Source organism: Petromyzon marinus, unplaced genomic scaffold (genome assembly GCF_048934315.1).
Source record: "Petromyzon marinus isolate PM22_M1 ecotype Great Lakes invasive population unplaced genomic scaffold, UKy_Petmar_22M1.pri1.0 PM_Scaffold_157, whole genome shotgun sequence".
Taxonomy (NCBI): Eukaryota; Metazoa; Chordata; class Hyperoartia; order Petromyzontiformes; family Petromyzontidae; genus Petromyzon; species Petromyzon marinus.
In genome coordinates, this window is record NW_027423121.1 from 126,296 (window position 1) to 149,000 (window position 22,705).

The window sequence follows — 22,705 nt, forward strand, 5'->3', positions numbered from 1 at the left end:
TCTAAGTGAGTGTCTAAGTGAGTGTCTAAGTGAGTGTCTAAGTGAGTGTCTAAGTGTCTAAGTGAGTGTCTAAGTGAGTGTCTAAGTGTCTAAGTGAGTGTCTAAGTGAGTGTCTAAGTGTCTAAGTGAGTGTCTAAGTGAGTGTCTAAGTGAGTGTCTAAGTGAGTGTCTAAGTGTCTAAGTGAGTGTCTAAGTGAGTGTCTAAGTGTCTAAGTGAGTGTCTAAGTGAGTGTCTAAGTGAGTGTCTAAGTGAGTGTCTAAGTGAGTGTCTAAGTGAGTGTCTAAGTGAGTGTCTAACGGAAGCAGCGGACACAGGCCGTGTCCAGGGCTTTGCGGAAGTCGGGGGTGAGTGGAGGGAGAGCGGTGAGGGGAGCTGAGTGAGTGTCTAAGTGAGTGTCTAAGTGTCTAAGTGAGTGTCTAAGTGAGTGTCTAAGTGAGTGTCTAAGTGAGTGTCTAAGTGAGTGTCTAAGTGTCTAAGTGAGTGTCTAAGTGAGTGTCTAAGTGTCTAAGTGAGTGTCTAAGTGAGTGTCTAAGTGTCTAAGTGAGTGTCTAAGTGAGTGTCTAAGTGAGTGTCTAAGTGAGTGTCTAAGTGAGTGTCTAAGTGTCTAAGTGAGTGTCTAAGTGAGTGTCTAAGTGTCTAAGTGAGTGTCTAAGTGAGTGTCTAAGTGAGTGTCTAAGTGAGTGTCTAAGTGTCTAAGTGAGTGTCTAAGTGAGTGTCTAAGTGAGTGTCTAAGTGTCTAAGTGAGTGTCTAAGTGAGTGTCTAAGTGTCTAAGTGAGTGTCTAAGTGAGTGTCTAAGTGAGTGTCTAAGTGTCTAAGTGAGTGTCTAAGTGAGTGTCTAAGTGAGTGTCTAACGGAAGCAGCGGACACAGGCCGTGTCCAGGGCTTTGCGGAAGTCGGGGGTGAGTGGAGGGAGAGCGGTGAGGGGAGCTGAGTGAGTGTCTAAGTGAGTGTCTAAGTGAGTGTCTAAGTGTCTAAGTGAGTGTCTAAGTGAGTGTCTAAGTGAGTGTCTAAGTGAGTGTCTAAGTGTCTAAGTGAGTGTCTAAGTGAGTGTCTAAGTGTCTAAGTGAGTGTCTAAGTGAGTGTCTAAGTGTCTAAGTGAGTGTCTAAGTGAGTGTCTAAGTGAGTGTCTAAGTGAGTGTCTAAGTGAGTGTCTAAGTGTCTAAGTGAGTGTCTAAGTGAGTGTCTAAGTGTCTAAGTGAGTGTCTAAGTGAGTGTCTAAGTGAGTGTCTAAGTGAGTGTCTAAGTGTCTAAGTGAGTGTCTAAGTGAGTGTCTAAGTGAGTGTCTAACGGAAGCAGCGGACACAGGCCGTGTCCAGGGCTTTGCGGAAGTCGGGGGTGAGTGGAGGGAGAGCGGTGAGGGGAGCTGAGTGAGTGTCTAAGTGAGTGTCTAAGTGTCTAAGTGAGTGTCTAAGTGAGTGTCTAAGTGAGTGTCTAAGTGAGTGTCTAAGTGTCTAAGTGAGTGTCTAAGTGAGTGTCTAAGTGTCTAAGTGAGTGTCTAAGTGAGTGTCTAAGTGAGTGTCTAAGTGAGTGTCTAAGTGTCTAAGTGAGTGTCTAAGTGAGTGTCTAAGTGAGTGTCTAAGTGAGTGTCTAAGTGAGTGTCTAAGTGTCTAAGTGAGTGTCTAAGTGAGTGTCTAAGTGAGTGTCTAAGTGAGTGTCTAAGTGTCTAAGTGAGTGTCTAAGTGAGTGTCTAAGTGAGTGTCTAAGTGAGTGTCTAAGTGTCTAAGTGAGTGTCTAAGTGAGTGTCTAAGTGAGTGTCTAAGTGTCTAAGTGAGTGTCTAAGTGAGTGTCTAAGTGAGTGTCTAAGTGTCTAAGTGAGTGTCTAAGTGAGTGTCTAAGTGAGTGTCTAAGTGAGTGTCTAAGTGAGTGTCTAACGGAAGCAGCGGACACAGGCCGTGTCCAGGGCTTTGCGGAAGTCGGCGGTGAGTGGAGGGAGAGCGGTGAGGGGAGCTGAGTGAGTGTCTAAGTGAGTGTCTAAGTGTCTAAGTGAGTGTCTAAGTGTCTAAGTGAGTGTCTAAGTGTCTAAGTGAGTGTCTATGTGAGTGTCTAAGTGTCTAAGTGAGTGTCTAAGTGAGTGTCTAAGTGTCTAAGTGAGTGTCTAAGTGTCTAAGTGAGTGTCTAAGTGAGTGTCTAAGTGAGTGTCTAAGTGAGTGTCTAAGTGAGTCTCTAAGTGAGTGTCTAAGTGTCTAAGTGAGTGTCTAAGTGAGTGTCTAAGTGAGTGTCTAAGTGAGTGTCTAAGTGTCTAAGTGAGTGTCTAAGTGAGTGTCTAAGTGAGTGTCTAAGTGAGTGTCTAAGTGTCTAAGTGAGTGTCTAAGTGAGTGTCTAAGTGAGTGTCTAAGTGAGTGTCTAAGTGTCTAAGTGAGTGTCTAAGTGAGTGTCTAAGTGAGTGTCTAAGTGAGTGTCTAAGTGAGTGTCTAAGTGTCTAAGTGAGTGTCTAAGTGAGTGTCTAAGTGTCTAAGTGAGTGTCTAAGTGAGTGTCTAAGTGAGTGTCTAAGTAAGTGTCTAAGTGAGTGTCTAAGTGAGTGTCTAAGTGAGTGTCTAAGTGAGTGTCTAAGTGTCTAAGTGAGTGTCTAAGTGTCTAAGTGAGTGTCTAAGTGAGTGTCTAAGTGAGTGTCTAAGTGAGTGTCTAAGTGTCTAAGTGAGTGTCTAAGTGTCTAAGTGAGTGTCTAAGTGAGTGTCTAAGTGAGTGTCTAAGTGTCTAAGTGTCTAAGTGAGTGTCTAAGTGTCTAAGTGAGTGTCTAAGTGAGTGTCTAAGTGAGTGTCTAAGTGAGTGTCTAAGTGAGTGTCTAAGTGTCTAAGTGAGTGTCTAAGTGAGTGTCTAAGTGAGTGTCTAAGTGAGTGTCTAAGTGTCTAAGTGAGTGTCTAAGTGAGTGTCTAAGTGAGTGTCTAAGTGAGTGTCTAAGTGTCTAAGTGAGTGTCTAAGTGTCTAAGTGAGTGTCTAAGTGAGTGTCTAAGTGAGTGTCTAAGTGAGTGTCTAAGTGAGTGTCTAACGGAAGCAGCGGACACAGGCCGTGTCCAGGGCTTTGCGGAAGTCGGGGGTGAGTGGAGGGAGAGCGGTGAGGGGAGCTGAGTGAGTGTCTAAGTGAGTGTCTAAGTGTCTAAGTGAGTGTCTAAGTGTCTAAGTGAGTGTCTAAGTGAGTGTCTAAGTGTCTAAGTGAGTGTCTAAGTGAGTGTCTAAGTGTCTAAGTGAGTGTCTAAGTGAGTGAGTGTCTAAGTGAGTGTCTAAGTGAGTGTCTAAGTGAGTGTCTAAGTGAGTGTCTAAGTGAGTGTCTGAGTGAGTGTCTAAGTGTCTAAATGAGTGTCTAAGTGAGTTAGTGTCTAAGTGAGTGTCTAAGTGAGTGTCTAAGTGAGTGTCTAAGTGTCTAAGTGAGTGTCTAAGTGAGTGTCTAAGTGAGTGTCTAAGTGTCTAAGTGAGTGTCTAAGTGAGTGTCTAAGTGTCTAAGTGAGTGTCTAAGTGAGTGTCTAAGTGAGTGTCTAAGTGAGTGTCTAAGTGTCTAAGTGAGTGTCTAAGTGAGTGTCTAAGTGTCTAAGTGAGTGTCTAAGTGAGTGTCTAAGTGAGTGTCTAAGTGTCTAAGTGAGTGTCTAAGTGAGTGAGTGTCTGAGTGAGTGTCTAAGTGAGTGTCTGAGTGTCTAAGTGAGTGTCTAAGTGAGTGAGTGTCTAAGTGAGTGAGTGTCTAAGTGAGTGTCTAAGTGAGTGAGTGTCTAAGTGAGTGTCCAAGTGTCTAAGTGAGTGTCTAAGTGAGTGTCTAAGTGTCTAAGTGAGTGTCTAAGTGAGTGAGTGTCTGAGTGAGTGTCTAAGTGAGTGTCTGAGTGTCTAAGTGAGTGTCTAAGTGAGTGTCTAAGTGAGTGTCTAAGTGTCTAAGTGAGTGTCTAAGTGAGTGTCTAAGTGTCTAAGTGAGTGTCTAAGTGAGTGTCTAAGTGAGTGTCTGAGTGTCTAAGTGAGTGTCGAAGTGTCTAAGTGAGTGTCTAAGTGAGTGTCTAAGTGAGTGTCTAAGTGAGTGTCTAAGTGAGTGTCTAAGTGAGTGTCTAAGTGAGTGTCTAAGTGAGTGTCTAAGTGTCTAAGTGAGTGTCTAAGTGAGTGTCTAAGTGAGTGAGTGTCTAAGTGAGTGTCTAAGTGAGTGTCTAAGTGTCTAAGTAAGTGAGTGTCTAAGTGAGTGTCTAAGTGAGTGTCTAAGTGAGTGTCTAAGTGAGTGTCTAAGTGAGTGTCTAAGTGAGTGTCTAACGGAAGCAGCGGACACAGGCCGTGTCCAGGGCTTTGCGGAAGTCGGCGGTGAGTGGAGGGAGAGCGGTGAGGGGAGCTGAGTGAGTGTCTAAGTGAGTGTCTAAGTGTCTAAGTGAGTGTCTAAGTGAGTGTCTAAGTGAGTGTCTAAGTGAGTGTCTAAGTGAGTGTCTAAGTGTCTAAGTGAGTGTCTAAGTGAGTGTCTAAGTGTCTAAGTGAGTGTCTAAGTGTCTAAGTGAGTGTCTAAGTGAGTGTCTAAGTGAGTGTCTAAGTGAGTGAGTGTCTAAGTGAGTGTCTAAGTGAGTGTCTAAGTGAGTGTCTAAGTGTCTAAGTGAGTGTCTAAGTGTCTAAGTGAGTGTCTAAGTGAGTGTCTAAGTGAGTGTCTAAGTGTCTAAGTGAGTGTCTAAGTGAGTGTCTAAGTGAGTGTCTGAGTGAGTGTCTAAGTGTCTAAATGAGTGTCTAAGTGAGTTAGTGTCTAAGTGAGTGTCTAAGTGAGTGTCTAAGTGAGTGTCTAAGTGTCTAAGTGAGTGTCTAAGTGAGTGTCTAAGTGAGTGTCTAAGTGTCTAAGTGAGTGTCTAAGTGAGTGTCTAAGTGTCTAAGTGAGTGTCTAAGTGAGTGTCTAAGTGAGTGTCTAAGTGAGTGTCTAAGTGTCTAAGTGAGTGTCTAAGTGAGTGTCTAAGTGTCTAAGTGAGTGTCTAAGTGAGTGTCTAAGTGAGTGTCTAAGTGTCTAAGTGAGTGTCTAAGTGAGTGAGTGTCTGAGTGAGTGTCTAAGTGAGTGTCTGAGTGTCTAAGTGAGTGTCTAAGTGAGTGAGTGTCTAAGTGAGTGAGTGTCTAAGTGAGTGTCTAAGTGAGTGAGTGTCTAAGTGAGTGTCCAAGTGTCTAAGTGAGTGTCTAAGTGAGTGTCTAAGTGAGTGTCTAAGTGAGTGAGTGTCTGAGTGAGTGTCTAAGTGAGTGTCTGAGTGTCTAAGTGAGTGTCTAAGTGAGTGTCTAAGTGAGTGTCTAAGTGTCTAAGTGAGTGTCTAAGTGTCTAAGTGAGTGTCTAAGTGAGTGTCTAAGTGAGTGTCTGAGTGTCTAAGTGAGTGTCGAAGTGTCTAAGTGAGTGTCTAAGTGAGTGTCTAAGTGAGTGTCTAAGTGAGTGTCTAAGTGAGTGTCGAAGTGTCTAAGTGAGTGTCTAAGTGAGTGTCTAAGTGAGTGTCTAAGTGTCTAAGTGAGTGTCTAAGTGAGTGTCTAAGTGAGTGTCTAAGTGAGTGTCTAAGTGTCTAAGTGAGTGTCTAAGTGAGTGTCTAAGTGTCTAAGTGAGTGTCTAAGTGAGTGTCTAAGTGAGTGTCTAAGTGAGTGTCTAAGTGTCTAAGTGAGTGTCTAAGTGAGTGTCTAAGTGAGTGTCTAAGTGAGTGTCTAAGTGAGTGTCTAAGTGTCTAAGTGAGTGTCTAAGTGAGTGTCTAAGTGAGTGTCTAAGTGAGTGTCTAAGTGTCTAAGTGAGTGTCTAAGTGAGTGTCTAAGTGAGTGTCTAAGTGAGTGTCTAAGTGTCTAAGTGAGTGTCTAAGTGAGTGTCTAAGTGAGTGTCTAAGTGTCTAAGTGAGTGTCTAAGTGAGTGTCTAAGTGAGTGTCTAAGTGTCTAAGTGAGTGTCTAAGTGAGTGTCTAAGTGAGTGTCTAAGTGAGTGTCTAAGTGAGTGTCTAACGGAAGCAGCGGACACAGGCCGTGTCCAGGGCTTTGCGGAAGTCGGCGGTGAGTGGAGGGAGAGCGGTGAGGGGAGCTGAGTGAGTGTCTAAGTGAGTGTCTAAGTGTCTAAGTGAGTGTCTAAGTGTCTAAGTGAGTGTCTAAGTGAGTGTCTAAGTGTCTAAGTGAGTGTCTAAGTGTCTAAGTGAGTGTCTAAGTGAGTGTCTAAGTGTCTAAGTGAGTGTCTAAGTGTCTAAGTGAGTGTCTAAGTGAGTGTCTAAGTGAGTATCTAAGTGAGTGTCTAAGTGAGTGTCTAACGGAAGCAGCGGACACAGGCCGTGTCCAGGGCTTTGCGGAAGTCGGGGGTGAGTGGAGGGAGAGCGGTGAGGGGAGCTGAGTGAGTGTCTAAGTGAGTGTCTAAGTGTCTAAGTGAGTGTCTAAGTGAGTGTCTAAGTGAGTGTCTAAGTGAGTGTCTAAGTGAGTGTCTAAGTGTCTAAGTGAGTGTCTAAGTGTCTAAGTGAGTGTCTAAGTGAGTGTCTAAGTGAGTGTCTAAGTGAGTGTCTGAGTGTCTAAGTGAGTGTCGAAGTGTCTAAGTGAGTGTCTAAGTGAGTGTCTAAGTGAGTGTCTAAGTGAGTGTCTAAGTGAGTGTCGAAGTGTCTAAGTGAGTGTCTAAGTGAGTGTCTAAGTGAGTGTCTAAGTGAGTGTCTAAGTGTCTAAGTGAGTGTCTAAGTGAGTGTCTAAGTGAGTGTCTAAGTGTCTAAGTGAGTGTCTAAGTGAGTGTCTAAGTGTCTAAGTGAGTGTCTAAGTGTCTAAGTGAGTGTCTAAGTGAGTGTCTAAGTGTCTAAGTGAGTGTCTAAGTGTCTAAGTGAGTGTCTAAGTGAGTGTCTAAGTGAGTATCTAAGTGAGTGTCTAAGTGAGTGTCTAAGTGAGTGTCTAAGTGTCTAAGTGAGTGTCTAAGTGTCTAAGTGAGTGTCTAAGTGAGTGTCTAAGTGTCTAAGTGAGTGTCTAAGTGAGTGTCTAAGTGAGTGTCTAAGTGAGTGTCTAAGTGTCTAAGTGAGTGTCTAAGTGTCTAAGTGTCTAAGTGAGTGTCTAAGTGAGTGTCTAAGTGAGTGTCTAAGTGTCTAAGTGAGTGTCTAAGTGAGTGTCTAAGTGAGTGTCTAAGTGAGTGTCTAAGTGTCTAAGTGAGTGTCTAAGTGTCTAAGTGAGTGTCTAAGTGAGTGTCTAAGTGAGTGTCTAAGTGAGTGTCTAAGTGAGTGTCTAAGTGAGTGTCTAACGGAAGCAGCGGACACAGGCCGTGTCCAGGGCTTTGCGGAAGTCGGCGGTGAGTGGAGGGAGAGCGGTGAGGGGAGCTGAGTGAGTGTCTAAGTGAGTGTCTAAGTGTCTAAGTGAGTGTCTAAGTGTCTAAGTGAGTGTCTAAGTGAGTGTCTAAGTGTCTAAGTGAGTGTCTAAGTGTCTAAGTGAGTGTCTAAGTGAGTGTCTAAGTGTCTAAGTGAGTGTCTAAGTGTCTAAGTGAGTGTCTAAGTGAGTGTCTAAGTGAGTATCTAAGTGAGTGTCTAAGTGAGTGTCTAACGGAAGCAGCGGACACAGGCCGTGTCCAGGGCTTTGCGGAAGTCGGGGGTGAGTGGAGGGAGAGCGGTGAGGGGAGCTGAGTGAGTGTCTAAGTGAGTGTCTAAGTGTCTAAGTGAGTGTCTAAGTGTCTAAGTGAGTGTCTAAGTGTCTAAGTGTCTAAGTGAGTGTCTAAGTGAGTGTCTAAGTGAGTGTCTAAGTGAGTGTCTAAGTGTCTAAGTGAGTGTCTAAGTGTCTAAGTGAGTGTCTAAGTGAGTGTCTAAGTGAGTGTCTAAGTGTCTAAGTGAGTGTCTAAGTGAGTGTCTAAGTGAGTGTCTAAGTGAGTGTCTAAGTGAGTGTCTAACGGAAGCAGCGGACACAGGCCGTGTCCAGGGCTTTGCGGAAGTCGGGGGTGAGTGGAGGGAGAGCGGTGAGGGGAGCTGAGTGAGTGTCTAAGTGAGTGTCTAAGTGTCTAAGTGAGTGTCTAAGTGAGTGTCTAAGTGAGTGTCTAAGTGAGTGTCTAAGTGTCTAAGTGAGTGTCTAAGTGAGTGTCTAAGTGTCTAAGTGAGTGTCTAAGTGAGTGTCTAAGTGAGTGTCTAAGTGTCTAAGTGAGTGTCTAAGTGAGTGTCTAAGTGAGTGTCTAAGTGAGTGTCTAAGTGAGTGTCTAAGTGAGTGTCTAAGTGTCTAAGTGAGTGTCTAAGTGAGTGAGTGTCTAAGTGAGTGTCTAAGTGAGTGTCTAAGTGAGTGAGTGTCTAAGTGAGTGTCTAAGTGAGTGTCTAAGTGTCTAAGTGAGTGTCTAAGTGAGTGTCTAAGTGAGTGTCTAAGTGAGTGTCTAAGTGTCTAAGTGAGTGTCTAAGTGAGTGTCTAAGTGTCTAAGTGAGTGTCTAAGTGAGTGTCTAAGTGAGTGTCTAAGTGTCTAAGTGAGTGTCTAAGTGAGTGTCTAAGTGAGTGTCTAAGTGAGTGTCTAAGTGAGTGTCTAAGTGAGTGTCTAAGTGAGTGTCTAAGTGAGTGTCTAAGTGAGTGTCTAAGTGTCTAAGTGAGTGTCTAAGTGTCTAAGTGAGTGTCTAAGTGAGTGTCTAAGTGAGTGTCTAACGGAAGCAGCGGACACAGGCCGTGTCCAGGGCTTTGCGGAAGTCGGCGGTGAGTGGAGGGAGAGCGGTGAGGGGAGCTGAGTGAGTGTCTAAGTGAGTGTCTAAGTGTCTAAGTGAGTGTCTAAGTGAGTGTCTAAGTGAGTGTCTGAGTGAGTGTCTAAGTGTCTAAATGAGTGTCTAAGTGAGTTAGTGTCTAAGTGAGTGTCTAAGTGAGTGTCTAAGTGAGTGTCTAAGTGTCTAAGTGAGTGTCTAAGTGAGTGTCTAAGTGAGTGTCTAAGTGTCTAAGTGAGTGTCTAAGTGAGTGTCTAAGTGTCTAAGTGAGTGTCTAAGTGAGTGTCTAAGTGTCTAAGTGAGTGTCTAAGTGAGTGTCTAAGTGAGTGTCTAAGTGAGTGTCTAAGTGTCTAAGTGAGTGTCTAAGTGAGTGTCTAAGTGTCTAAGTGAGTGTCTAAGTGAGTGTCTAAGTGAGTGAGTGTCTGAGTGAGTGTCTAAGTGAGTGTCTGAGTGTCTAAGTGAGTGTCTAAGTGAGTGAGTGTCTAAGTGAGTGAGTGTCTAAGTGAGTGTCTAAGTGAGTGAGTGTCTAAGTGAGTGTCCAAGTGTCTAAGTGAGTGTCTAAGTGAGTGTCTAAGTGAGTGTCTAAGTGAGTGAGTGTCTGAGTGAGTGTCTAAGTGAGTGTCTGAGTGTCTAAGTGAGTGTCTAAGTGAGTGTCTAAGTGAGTGTCTAAGTGTCTAAGTGAGTGTCTAAGTGAGTGTCTAAGTGTCTAAGTGAGTGTCTAAGTGAGTGTCTAAGTGAGTGTCTGAGTGTCTAAGTGAGTGTCGAAGTGTCTAAGTGAGTGTCTAAGTGAGTGTCTAAGTGAGTGTCTAAGTGAGTGTCTAAGTGAGTGTCGAAGTGTCTAAGTGAGTGTCTAAGTGAGTGTCTAAGTGAGTGTCTAAGTGAGTGTCTAAGTGTCTAAGTGAGTGTCTAAGTGAGTGTCTAAGTGAGTGTCTAAGTGAGTGTCTAAGTGAGTGTCTAAGTGTCTAAGTGAGTGTCTAAGTGAGTGTCTAAGTGAGTGTCTAAGTGAGTGTCTAAGTGTCTAAGTGAGTGTCTAAGTGAGTGTCTAAGTGAGTGTCTAAGTGAGTGTCTAAGTGTCTAAGTGAGTGTCTAAGTGAGTGTCTAAGTGAGTGTCTAAGTGTCTAAGTGAGTGTCTAAGTGAGTGTCTAAGTGAGTGTCTAAGTGTCTAAGTGAGTGTCTAAGTGAGTGTCTAAGTGAGTGTCTAAGTGAGTGTCTAAGTGAGTGTCTAACGGAAGCAGCGGACACAGGCCGTGTCCAGGGCTTTGCGGAAGTCGGCGGTGAGTGGAGGGAGAGCGGTGAGGGGAGCTGAGTGAGTGTCTAAGTGAGTGTCTAAGTGTCTAAGTGAGTGTCTAAGTGTCTAAGTGAGTGTCTAAGTGAGTGTCTAAGTGTCTAAGTGAGTGTCTAAGTGTCTAAGTGAGTGTCTAAGTGAGTGTCTAAGTGTCTAAGTGAGTGTCTAAGTGTCTAAGTGAGTGTCTAAGTGAGTGTCTAAGTGAGTATCTAAGTGAGTGTCTAAGTGAGTGTCTAACGGAAGCAGCGGACACAGGCCGTGTCCAGGGCTTTGCGGAAGTCGGGGGTGAGTGGAGGGAGAGCGGTGAGGGGAGCTGAGTGAGTGTCTAAGTGAGTGTCTAAGTGTCTAAGTGAGTGTCTAAGTGAGTGTCTAAGTGAGTGTCTAAGTGAGTGTCTAAGTGAGTGTCTAAGTGTCTAAGTGAGTGTCTAAGTGTCTAAGTGAGTGTCTAAGTGAGTGTCTAAGTGAGTGTCTAAGTGAGTGTCTGAGTGTCTAAGTGAGTGTCGAAGTGTCTAAGTGAGTGTCTAAGTGAGTGTCTAAGTGAGTGTCTAAGTGAGTGTCTAAGTGAGTGTCGAAGTGTCTAAGTGAGTGTCTAAGTGAGTGTCTAAGTGAGTGTCTAAGTGTCTAAGTGAGTGTCTAAGTGAGTGTCTAAGTGAGTGTCTAACGGAAGCAGCGGACACAGGCCGTGTCCAGGGCTTTGCGGAAGTCGGCGGTGAGTGGAGGGAGAGCGGTGAGGGGAGCTGAGTGAGTGTCTAAGTGAGTGTCTAAGTGTCTAAGTGAGTGTCTAAGTGAGTGTCTAAGTGAGTGTCTGAGTGAGTGTCTAAGTGTCTAAATGAGTGTCTAAGTGAGTTAGTGTCTAAGTGAGTGTCTAAGTGAGTGTCTAAGTGAGTGTCTAAGTGTCTAAGTGAGTGTCTAAGTGAGTGTCTAAGTGAGTGTCTAAGTGTCTAAGTGAGTGTCTAAGTGAGTGTCTAAGTGTCTAAGTGAGTGTCTAAGTGAGTGTCTAAGTGAGTGTCTAAGTGAGTGTCTAAGTGTCTAAGTGAGTGTCTAAGTGAGTGTCTAAGTGTCTAAGTGAGTGTCTAAGTGAGTGTCTAAGTGAGTGTCTAAGTGTCTAAGTGAGTGTCTAAGTGAGTGAGTGTCTGAGTGAGTGTCTAAGTGAGTGTCTGAGTGTCTAAGTGAGTGTCTAAGTGAGTGAGTGTCTAAGTGAGTGAGTGTCTAAGTGAGTGTCTAAGTGAGTGAGTGTCTAAGTGAGTGTCCAAGTGTCTAAGTGAGTGTCTAAGTGAGTGTCTAAGTGAGTGTCTAAGTGAGTGAGTGTCTGAGTGAGTGTCTAAGTGTCTGAGTGTCTAAGTGAGTGTCTAAGTGAGTGTCTAAGTGAGTGTCTAAGTGTCTAAGTGAGTGTCTAAGTGAGTGTCTAAGTGTCTAAGTGAGTGTCTAAGTGAGTGTCTAAGTGAGTGTCTGAGTGTCTAAGTGAGTGTCGAAGTGTCTAAGTGAGTGTCTAAGTGAGTGTCTAAGTGAGTGTCTAAGTGAGTGTCTAAGTGAGTGTCGAAGTGTCTAAGTGAGTGTCTAAGTGAGTGTCTAAGTGAGTGTCTAAGTGAGTGTCTAAGTGTCTAAGTGAGTGTCTAAGTGAGTGTCTAAGTGAGTGTCTAAGTGAGTGTCTAAGTGAGTGTCTAAGTGTCTAAGTGAGTGTCTAAGTGAGTGTCTAAGTGAGTGTCTAAGTGAGTGTCTAAGTGTCTAAGTGAGTGTCTAAGTGAGTGTCTAAGTGAGTGTCTAAGTGAGTGTCTAAGTGTCTAAGTGAGTGTCTAAGTGTCTAAGTGAGTGTCTAAGTGAGTGTCTAAGTGAGTGTCTAAGTGTCTAAGTGAGTGTCTAAGTGAGTGTCTAAGTGAGTGTCTAAGTGAGTGTCTAAGTGTCTAAGTGAGTGTCTAAGTGTCTAAGTGAGTGTCTAAGTGAGTGTCTAAGTGAGTGTCTAAGTGAGTGTCTAAGTGAGTGTCTAAGTGTCTAAGTGAGTGTCTAAGTGAGTGTCTAAGTGAGTGTCTAAGTGTCTAAGTGAGTGTCTAAGTGTCTAAGTGAGTGTCTAAGTGAGTGTCTAAGTGAGTGTCTAACGGAAGCAGCGGACACAGGCCGTGTCCAGGGCTTTGCGGAAGTCGGGGGTGAGTGGAGGGAGAGCGGTGAGGGGAGCTGAGTGAGTGTCTAAGTGAGTGTCTAAGTGTCTAAGTGAGTGTCTAAGTGTCTAAGTGAGTGTCTAAGTGTCTAAGTGTCTAAGTGAGTGTCTAAGTGAGTGTCTAAGTGAGTGTCTAAGTGAGTGTCTAAGTGTCTAAGTGAGTGTCTAAGTGTCTAAGTGAGTGTCTAAGTGAGTGTCTAAGTGAGTGTCTAAGTGTCTAAGTGAGTGTCTAAGTGAGTGTCTAAGTGAGTGTCTAAGTGAGTGTCTAAGTGAGTGTCTAAGTGAGTGTCTAACGGAAGCAGCGGACACAGGCCGTGTCCAGGGCTTTGCGGAAGTCGGGGGTGAGTGGAGGGAGAGCGGTGAGGGGAGCTGAGTGAGTGTCTAAGTGAGTGTCTAAGTGTCTAAGTGAGTGTCTAAGTGAGTGTCTAAGTGAGTGTCTAAGTGAGTGTCTAAGTGAGTGTCTAAGTGAGTGTCTAAGTGAGTGTCTAAGTGAGTGTCTAAGTGAGTGTCTAAGTGAGTGTCTAAGTGAGTGTCTAAGTGAGTGTCTAAGTGTCTAAGTGAGTGTCTAAGTGAGTGTCTAAGTGAGTGTCTAACGGAAGCAGCGGACACAGGCCGTGTCCAGGGCTTTGCGGAAGTCGGGGGTGAGTGGAGGGAGAGCGGTGAGGGGAGCTGAGTGAGTGTCTAAGTGAGTGTCGAAGTGTCTAAGTGAGTGTCTAAGTGAGTGTCTAAGTGAGTGTCTAAGTGAGTGTCTAAGTGAGTGTCTAAGTGAGTGTCTAAGTGTCTAAGTGTCTAAGTGAGTGTCTAAGTGTCTAAGTGAGTGTCTAAGTGAGTGTCTAAGTGTCTAAGTGAGTGTCTAAGTGTCTAAGTGAGTGTCTAAGTGAGTGTCTAAGTGTCTAAGTGAGTGTCTAAGTGTCTAAGTGAGTGTCTAAGTGAGTGTCTAAGTGAGTATCTAAGTGAGTGTCTAAGTGAGTGTCTAAGTGAGTGTCTAAGTGTCTAAGTGAGTGTCTAAGTGAGTGTCTAAGTGAGTGTCTAAGTGAGTGTCTAAGTGTCTAAGTGAGTGTCTAAGTGAGTGTCTAAGTGAGTGTCTAAGTGAGTGTCTAAGTGTCTAAGTGAGTGTCTAAGTGTCTAAGTGTCTAAGTGAGTGTCTAAGTGAGTGTCTAAGTGAGTGTCTAAGTGTCTAAGTGAGTGTCTAAGTGAGTGTCTAAGTGAGTGTCTAAGTGAGTGTCTAAGTGTCTAAGTGAGTGTCTAAGTGTCTAAGTGAGTGTCTAAGTGAGTGTCTAAGTGAGTGTCTAAGTGAGTGTCTAAGTGAGTGTCTAACGGAAGCAGCGGACACAGGCCGTGTCCAGGGCTTTGCGGAAGTCGGGGGTGAGTGGAGGGAGAGCGGTGAGGGGAGCTGAGTGAGTGTCTAAGTGAGTGTCTAAGTGTCTAAGTGAGTGTCTAAGTGTCTAAGTGAGTGTCTAAGTGAGTGTCTAAGTGTCTAAGTGAGTGTCTAAGTGAGTGTCTAAGTGTCTAAGTGAGTGTCTAAGTGTCTAAGTGAGTGTCGAAGTGTCTAAGTGAGTGTCTAAGTGAGTGTCTAAGTGAGTGTCTAAGTGAGTGTCTAAGTGAGTGTCTAAGTGAGTGTCTAAGTGTCTAAGTGAGTGTCTAAGTGAGTGTCTAAGTGAGTGTCTAACGGAAGCAGCGGACACAGGCCGTGTCCAGGGCTTTGCGGAAGTCGGGGGTGAGTGGAGGGAGAGCGGTGAGGGGAGCTGAGTGAGTGTCTAAGTGAGTGTCTAAGTGTCTAAGTGAGTGTCTAAGTGTCTAAGTGAGTGTCTAAGTGTCTAAGTGTCTAAGTGAGTGTCTAAGTGAGTGTCTAAGTGAGTGTCTAAGTGAGTGTCTAAGTGTCTAAGTGAGTGTCTAAGTGTCTAAGTGAGTGTCTAAGTGAGTGTCTAAGTGAGTGTCTAACGGAAGCAGCGGACACAGGCCGTGTCCAGGGCTTTGCGGAAGTCGGGGGTGAGTGGAGGGAGAGCGGTGAGGGGAGCTGAGTGGAGATCTTCGGGACAGTCGGAGAGACGGTGACCATCTCTCTTGCAGAGACCACAAACCACAGCTGGTGCCTACAGTGACACACACAGTGACACACACACACACAGTGACACACACAGTGACACACACAGTGACACACACACAGTGACACACACACACAGTGACACACACACACAGTGACACACACAGTGACACACACAGTGACACACACAGTGACACACACACACAGTGACACACACAGTGACACACACAGTGACACACACACAGTGACACACACAGTGACACACACACAGTGACACACACAGTGACACACACAGTGACACACACACAGTGACACACACACAGTGACACACACAGTGACACACACAGTGACACACACAGTGACACACACACAGTGACACACACACAGTGACACACACACACACAGTGACACACACACACACAGTGACACACACAGTGACACACACAGTGACACACACACACACAGTGACACACACAGTGACACACACACACAGTGACACACACAGTGACACACACACACACAGTGACACACACACACAGTGACACACACACACAGTGACACACACACACAGTGACACACACAGTGACACACACACAGTGACACACACACAGTGACACACACACAGTGACACACACACAGTGACACACACACAGTGACACACACAGTGACACACACAGTGACACACACAGTGACACACACAGTGACACACACACACAGTGACACACACAGTGACACACACAGTGACACACACACAGTGACACACACACAGTGACACACACACAGTGACACACACACACAGTGACACACACACACAGTGACACACACACACAGTGACACACACAGTGACACACACAGTGACACACACACAGTGACACACACACAGTGACACACACACAGTGACACACACACAGTGACACACAGTGACACACACACACAGTGACACACACACAGTGAGACACACACACAGTGACACACACAGTGACACACACACACACAGTGACACACAGTGACACACACACAGTGACACACACACTGACACACACACTGACACACACACTGACACACACACAGTGACACACACAGTGACACACACACAGTGACACACACAGTGACACACACACACAGTGACACACACACAGTGTACACACACACAGTAACACACACACACAGTGACACACACAGTGACACACACACAGTGACACACACACAGTGTACACACACACAGTAACACACACACACAGTGACACACACAGTGACACACACACACAGTGACACACACACAGTGACACACACACACACAGTGACACACACACAGTGACACACACACACAGTGACACACACACAGTGACACACACAGTGACACACACACACAGTGACACACACAGTGACACACACAGTGACACACACACACAGTGACACACACACACAGTGGCACACACACACAGTGACACACACACAGTGACACACACACACACAGTGACACACACACACACAGTGACACACACACACAGTGACACACACAGTGACACACACACACACACAGTGACACACACACACAGTGACACACACATACAGTGACACACACAGTGACACACACACACACAGTGACACACACAGTGACACACACACACACAGTGACACACACACACAGTGACACACACAGTGACACACACACAGTGACACACACACACGCACAGTGTGTGTGTGTGTCACTGTGTGTGTGTCACTGTGTGTGTCACTGTGTGTGTGTCACTGTGTGTGTCACTGTGTGTGTGTGTCACTGTGTGTGTGTCTCTCTCCACGCACGAACCTTGCCCTGAGTGAGGATGAGTTTGTCAAACACGAAGCTGTAGGAGTCTGGGTCGTCTTCATCACCAGCACCACCATCACCAACACCACCACCATCACCAGCACCATCACCAGCACCACCATCACCAGCACCATCACCAGCACCACCATCACCAGCACCATCACCATCACCAGCACCACCATCATCAGCTCCTGTAGTGGAAGCAGAGGTTAAGGGTTCAGTTCGTGTCTCTCTCTCTCTGTGTGTCTCTCTGTGTCTCTCTGTGTGTGTCTCTGTGTGTGTGTCTGTGTGTCTCTGTGAGTCTCTGTGGGTCTCTGTGTGTCTCTGTGAGTCTCTGTGTGTCTCTGTGTGTCTCTGTGTGTCTCTCTGTGTCTCTGTGTGTCTCTGTGAGTCTCTGTGAGTCTCTGTGGGTCTCTGTGTGTCTCTGTGAGTCTCTGTGAGTCTCTGTGTCTGTGAGTCTCTGTAGTTGCAAGGGAGACCGCCCACCCACCCATGTGACCGCCTATCGACCAATCGCCTTGCCGTTCACCTGCGTCGGCCATCTTTGGCGGTGGGGTGGTAGGACCTTCGGCCATCTTGGGTGGGGTGGTGGTACCGTCGGCCATCTTGCGTGGGGTGGCGGTGCCGTCGGCCATCTTGGGTGGTGGTGTGGCGGTACCGTCGGCCATCTTGGGTGGTGGTGTGGTGGTACCGTCGGCCATTTTGCGTGGGGTGGCGGTGCCGTCGGCCATCTTGGGTGGTGGTGTGGCGGTACCGTCGGCCATCTTGCGTGGGGTGGCGGTGCCGTCGGCCATCTTGGGTGGTCGTGTGGCAGTACCGTCGGCCATCTTAGGCAGGGTGGCATTACCAGCAACTGCTTCCTCCTCCTCCTCATCGCCACCGTCGCCATCGTCGTTGTCATGATCATCGTCATCATCAGCGTCATCGTCGTCATCATCGTCGTCATCATCGTCATCATCGTCGTCATCGTCGTCATCGTCATCATCATCATCGTCGTCATCATCGTCATCATCATCGTCGTCGTCATCGTCGTCGCTTGCAGACGAGAGGTCGTGGGAGGTCATCTCCGTGGCGATCGAGCCAGGCTCCGCCCCTTCCCCCGTCTCCATGGCGACCGATCCCGGCTCCGCCTCCGCCACGGTCTCCACGGCGACCGATCCCGGCTCCGCCCCCTCCCCCGTTTCCTTGGCGACCGAGCCCGGCTCCGCCCCCTCCCCAGTCTCCACGGCGACCGAGCCCGGCTCCGCCCCCTCCCCGGTCTCCACGGCGACCGAGCCCGGCTCCGCCCCCTCCCCCGTTTCCTTGGCGACAGAGCCCGGCCCCGCCCCCTCTCCCGTCTCCGTGGCGACCGAGCCTGGCCCCACCCCCTCAGCGGCGACGGATTTAGGCTCCGCCCCCTCCTCATCCTTGACATTCACTCTCTCATTCACTCTCTCATTCACTACTGCCTCCTTCCCTCCCTCCCTCAATGCGTCAACCATGTCTCTCCCCGTGTCTCTCCCCGCGTCTCTCCCCGCGTCTCTCCCCGCGTCTCTCCCCGTGTCTCTCCCCGTGTCTCTCCCCACGTCTCTCCCCGCGTCTCTCCCCGTGTCTCTCCCCGCGTCTCTCCCCGCGTCTCTCCCCGCGTCTCTCCCCGTGTCTCTCCCGGTGTCTCTCCCCGTGTCTCTCCCCGTGTCTCTCCCGGTGTCTCTCCCCGCGTCTCTCCCCGCGTCTCTCCCCGCGTCTCTCCCCGCGTCTCTCCCCGTGTCTCTCCCCGTGTCTCTCCCCGCGTCTCCGTTGACGAGCGGTCCCGGGGGAGACTTCTTGTGAGGGATGGCAAAGTAGCTGCAGATAGACACAGGCAGATAGACAAACGTGTCTCTATCCCCGTGTCTCTCTCTCTCCGTGTCTCTCTCTCTCCGTGTGTCTCTCTCTCTCCCCGTGTCTCTCTCTCTCCCCGTGTCTCTCTCTCTCACCGTGTCTCTCTCTCCCTGTGTCTCTCTCACTCCCCGTGTCTCTCTCTCACCGTGTCTCTCTCCCCGTGTCTCTCTCTCTCACCGTGTCTCTCTCTCCCTGTGTCTCTCTCACTCCCCGTGTCTATCTCTCCCCGTGTTTCTCTCTCCCCGTGTCTCTCTCTCTCCCCGTGTCTCTCCCTGTGTCTCTCTCTCCCCGTGTCTCTCTCCCCGTGTCTCTCTCTCTCCCCGGGTCTCTCTCCCCGTGTCTCTCTCCCCGTGTCTCTCTCTCTCTCTCCCCATGTGTCTCTCTCTCTCCCCATGTGTCTCTCTCTCCCCGTGTCTCTCTCTCTCCACGTGTCTCTCTCTCTCTCCCCGTGTCTCTCTCTCTCCCCGTGTCTCTCTCTCCCCGTGTCTCTCTCTCTCCCCGTGTCTCTCTCTCTCCCCGTGTCTCTCTCTCTCCCCGTGTCTCTCTCCCCGTGTCTCTCTCCCCGTGTCTCTCTCTCTCCCCGTGTCTCTCTCTCTCCCCGTGTCTCTCTCTCCCCGTGTCTCTCTCTCTCCACGTGTCTCTCTCTCTCTCCCCGTGTCTCTCTCTCTCCCCGTGTCTCTCTCTCCCCGTGTCTCTCTCTCTCCCCGTGTCTCTCTCTCTCCCCGTGTCTCTCTCCCCGTGTCTCTCTCCCCGTGTCTCTCTCTCTCCCCGTGTCTCTCTCTCTCCCCGTGTCTCTCTCTCTCCCCGTGTCTCTCTCTCTCTCCCCGTGTCTCTCTCTCTCTCCCCGTGTCTCTCTCTCTCCCCGTGTGTCTCTCTCTCTCCCCGTGTCTCTCTCTCTCCCTGTGTCTCTCTCTCTCTCCCCGTGTCTCTCTCTCTCTCCCCGTGTCTCTCTCTCTCTCCCCGTGTCTCTCTCTCTCCCCGTGTGTCTCTCTCTCTCCCCGTGTCTCTCTCTCTCCCCGTGTGTCTCTCTCTCTCCCCGTGTCTCTCTCTCTCCCTGTGTCTCTCTCTCTCTCTCTCCCCGTGTCTCTCTCTCTCCCCGTGTGTCTCTCTCTCTCCCCGTGTGTCCGTGTGCGTCCTCACCGGTATGCTTGTCTCACACACTCCAGCATGTAGTCAAACACGAGTTGGCTGTTCAGCGAGCGGGCAACATTCCGCCTGGTGGAGTACGGATCTGGGGGATGGACCATCACCACCATCAACACCACCACCAACAACGCCACCAACAACGCCACCAACAACCGCCATTCGCCACTAAGTGGCGGTGACGTCACCACGACGCTTGTGCCAGGCTATGTGCACCCTGAGGCCACGTGAAGTGTCGAACGCCCGCTGGCAGGAGGTCACTGGGCAGACCCAGCAGGTGCCACGGGTCGACTGACTGAGATGACTGGCTGATGCACCACCTGTGCCCCTTACTGTGCCAACCTGCTGTGCTTTAGCCACCCGGCGCTCCGCTCGTTGTTGTGAGCGTCGCTCCTCCGCCCTCCGTTGTTGTTGGAGGGCGACTGCCTCCAACTGCCCAGTAGCAGCGTCCTTCACGAGCCTCCTCCACAGAGGCCGATCTTGACACCGCTGGTACCGGTCATCGGCAAGTCCACTCAGCTCCACGTCCTCCTGTACCACGTCACTCCATCTCTTCTCTAGCCCGTGCCGCGCCCACATAGCCCCCTCAATCCGGCCGAACAAAAGCTGTTTCGGCATTCGGTGGCTGGGCATGCGGGCTACATGACCCAGCCAACGCAGCCTTGCCTGCCGGAGGAGCTCACCGATGGGACTTTGTCCAGATCTTTCAAGGATTTGTGAGCTCCTCACACAATCCAGTCTGGTTAAACCCAGGATGGATCATAGGCAGGCCAGCCTAAATGTTTCTAACCGGCGAAGATGTTCCATTAGGGGGGTCCACGTTTCACAAGCGTAGAGAAGGGAGGGAATGACCGTGGCAGAGAAGACCTGAAGCTTAGTGCGGAGCGACAGACCAGGTAGCTTCCACACAGCGTTACGCAACCGATGAAAAGATATTGCCGCTCGACTGATTCGGAGTGAGACCTTTGCTGTTAAACCGGAGCCAGTCATAAGCACACTGCCCAGGTATGGGAAACTCTCCACTCTCTCCATAACTGCCCCATCACCGATTGGGAGTTGTGAGGGTGGAGTGTCCGATGGTACAAAATACCCAGGCAGATGCTTAGTTTTGGTGGGGCTGATGGTAAGGCCCCACCTCTTAGTGGCACGCTCCAGTCTCAGCAGCAGCGTCTCCAACTCCTCCTCTGACTGAGCAGCTATTACCAAATCATCAGCATACATAACGTGGTTGAGCAATAGGGAGCCATCCCTTGACCGCACCCGGGCATCGATCAGCCTCCCATTATATCTGTACCATATGGAGATTCCCCCGGTACAGCTATTGAAGGCTTCACGAACTACGTGGTCAAAATAGATGTTAAATAATGTGGGAGCCAGAGGACATCCCTGTCACACCCCAAGGTGTACAGGGAATGGCTCTGACTCCCAGCCACGTAGTTTTACCCGGGCCCGCTCACCATCATGAAGGTCCTTAATGATCGTGAGCAGAGGGTCAGGTACTCCAAATGCACGAAGAACAACCCAGAGCCCAGGCCTGCTGATGGTATCATAGGCCTTGACCAGGTCAATAAAGCAGAGATGTAGGTCTTGTTGGAATTCCCTACACCTCTGCTGTAGCAGACGGACAGAAAATATGGCATCTGTGCAGGACCGCCCTTTCCTGAAACCGCATTGGGGCTCCGCAAGCCTCTCCTCAACGTGCCTGGCAAGGCGATATTGAATAATCCTTGCCAGGACCTTTCCCGGCACACTGAGGAGTGAGATGCCCCTGTAGTTGTTACAGTCTGTGCGGTCCCCCTTCTTAAAAAGGGGGACCGCACAGACTGTAACAACTTTTTAAAAAGGGGGACCACCAGGGCATCCTTCCAATCCTGCGGAACCCGTCCAGCAGTCCAGACTGTTGTTATGATGTCATATAGGGCAGTCTGTGCACAAACGCCACCCTCCCTCAGCATTTCGCTTGGGAGATCATCTCTGCCCGCTGCCTTTCCTGGTCTCAGACTCCGGATCGCCTTCAATACTTCCTCAACAGATGGTACTTCAGCCAGCCACTCACAGGGGGTGACTTCTTCCAATATTTGAGGCACCGCAGCCTCAGCAGGGTCATCCTCACTTTGTGCCACGATGTTTTCCTGGCTGAGGGATTTTCCCTCCCCCAGGACCTCACAGAAATGCTCAGAAAATCTGCGAACCTGTTCCTGGGGGTCAGAGATTGGATCACCGCTCTTTTTCCCCTAATGATGGTAATAGGTGTGGCGCTGCAGGTTACTTTTTTGATGGAATTAAATAGAGATTTGTGATCGCGGGCCACTGAGGCAGACTCCATCTCCTCAGCAACCCGCGACCACCACCCAACCTTGCAGCGCCTCACGGCTCTCCGAACCTCCGAGCGAAGGCTGCGGTAAGCCTCCTAATTCTCTGACATGAGATGGTGTAGCCGATGAGAGTGGGCCTGTCGCTTTTTCTCAACCATCCTGAACACCTCCTCTGTCAGATGACTAGTCGATGGTCAGAGGGCAGATCAGCTCCACGGTAGGTCCTGGTGTCAAGGACATGGGCTCGCATTCGCTGGTCCGTCACTATGTAGTCCAGCTGATGTTCTTGCTTGGACCCGGCATGCATCCATGATGTTGTGTGGATGCGCCGATGCCGAAACAGCGTGTTGGTAATTACAAGCCCATGGGCTGCACAAAAATCTAGCAGCCTCCCATTCATTCTTTTGTTCAGAAGAAGACCCACACCCTGTTGTTTGGCAGTCTGCTGCCCCGAGTAGAGGACTGTCCACCCCTCATGGTGGCAGGAGCCAGAACTGGTCCACCGGACCTCCTGAATGCAACAGAGATCCAGACGGTACCGGTCCAGCTCCCGACGGAGGAGTGGCAGCCTCTCCTCCGCAGTGAGCGTTCGAACATTCCACGTGGCCATCCGTAGTGGCTTTTCGTTGATTCTGGAGGAGCCCCGAGGGTAGAGATTCAATCTCCTGGCTCCGCCAATTGGGGTTTGGCCAGGAGACGTCATAGACGCCTGTCCCCCCGGGGCCTCCGGCACAAGCTTATTAGTTACATATTTCAGTCGTGGTTTAGTGGTAGTTTATTGAAGGTGGAGGGGTTACCAGCCCCTCGCACCCGTCCAGAGCCCCCGTTTAGCCCCTGTGGTGGACACAGACGCCATGAGGGGAGGAGCCAATCGGAATTGGATCTCCCCCCACAGCACTGTCCACGACAGAGTTGCCCGTCTGACGCACACACACAGTGACACACAGTAACACACACAGTGACACACACACACACACAGTGACACACAGTAACACACACAGTGATACACACACAGTGACACACACAGTGACACACACATACAGTGACACACACACAGTGACACACAGTGACACACACACAGTGACACACAGTGACACACACACAGTGACACACACACACAGTGACACACAGTAACACACACAGTGACACACAGTAACACACAGTGACACACACACACACAGTGACACACACACACACAGTGACACACACACACACAGTGACACACACACACACAGTGACACACACAGTGACACACACAGTGACACACACAGTGACACGCACACACACAGTAACACACACACAGTGACACACACAGTGACACACACACAGTGACACACTCACACAGTGACACACAGTGACACACACAGTGACACACAGTGACACACACACAGTGACACACAGTGACACACACAGTGACACACATACAGTGACACACACAGTGAGACACACACACAGTGTTACACACACAGTGACAAAATGACACACACACAGTGACAAACACCCACACACAGTGACACACACACACAGTGACAC

The 22,705-nt window shown here is 48.8% G+C and overlaps 1 protein-coding gene across 1 annotated transcript in view; it reads right to left on the reverse strand.

Moving 5' to 3' along the window:
- Positions 1 to 22,705, reverse strand: part of LOC116937900 (uncharacterized) — a 155,505-nt gene that overhangs the window by 93,430 nt on the left and 39,370 nt on the right. The window contains exons 14-17 of the mRNA XM_076063580.1: positions 18,855 to 18,945; positions 16,384 to 17,678; positions 15,855 to 16,045; positions 13,943 to 14,093 (exon numbers count right to left, since the gene is read on the reverse strand). Of these exons, the coding sequence (XP_075919695.1) occupies positions 13,943 to 14,093; positions 15,855 to 16,045; positions 16,384 to 17,678; positions 18,855 to 18,945 (1,728 nt within the window). The remainder of the gene's footprint in view (positions 1 to 13,942; positions 14,094 to 15,854; positions 16,046 to 16,383; positions 17,679 to 18,854; positions 18,946 to 22,705) is intronic.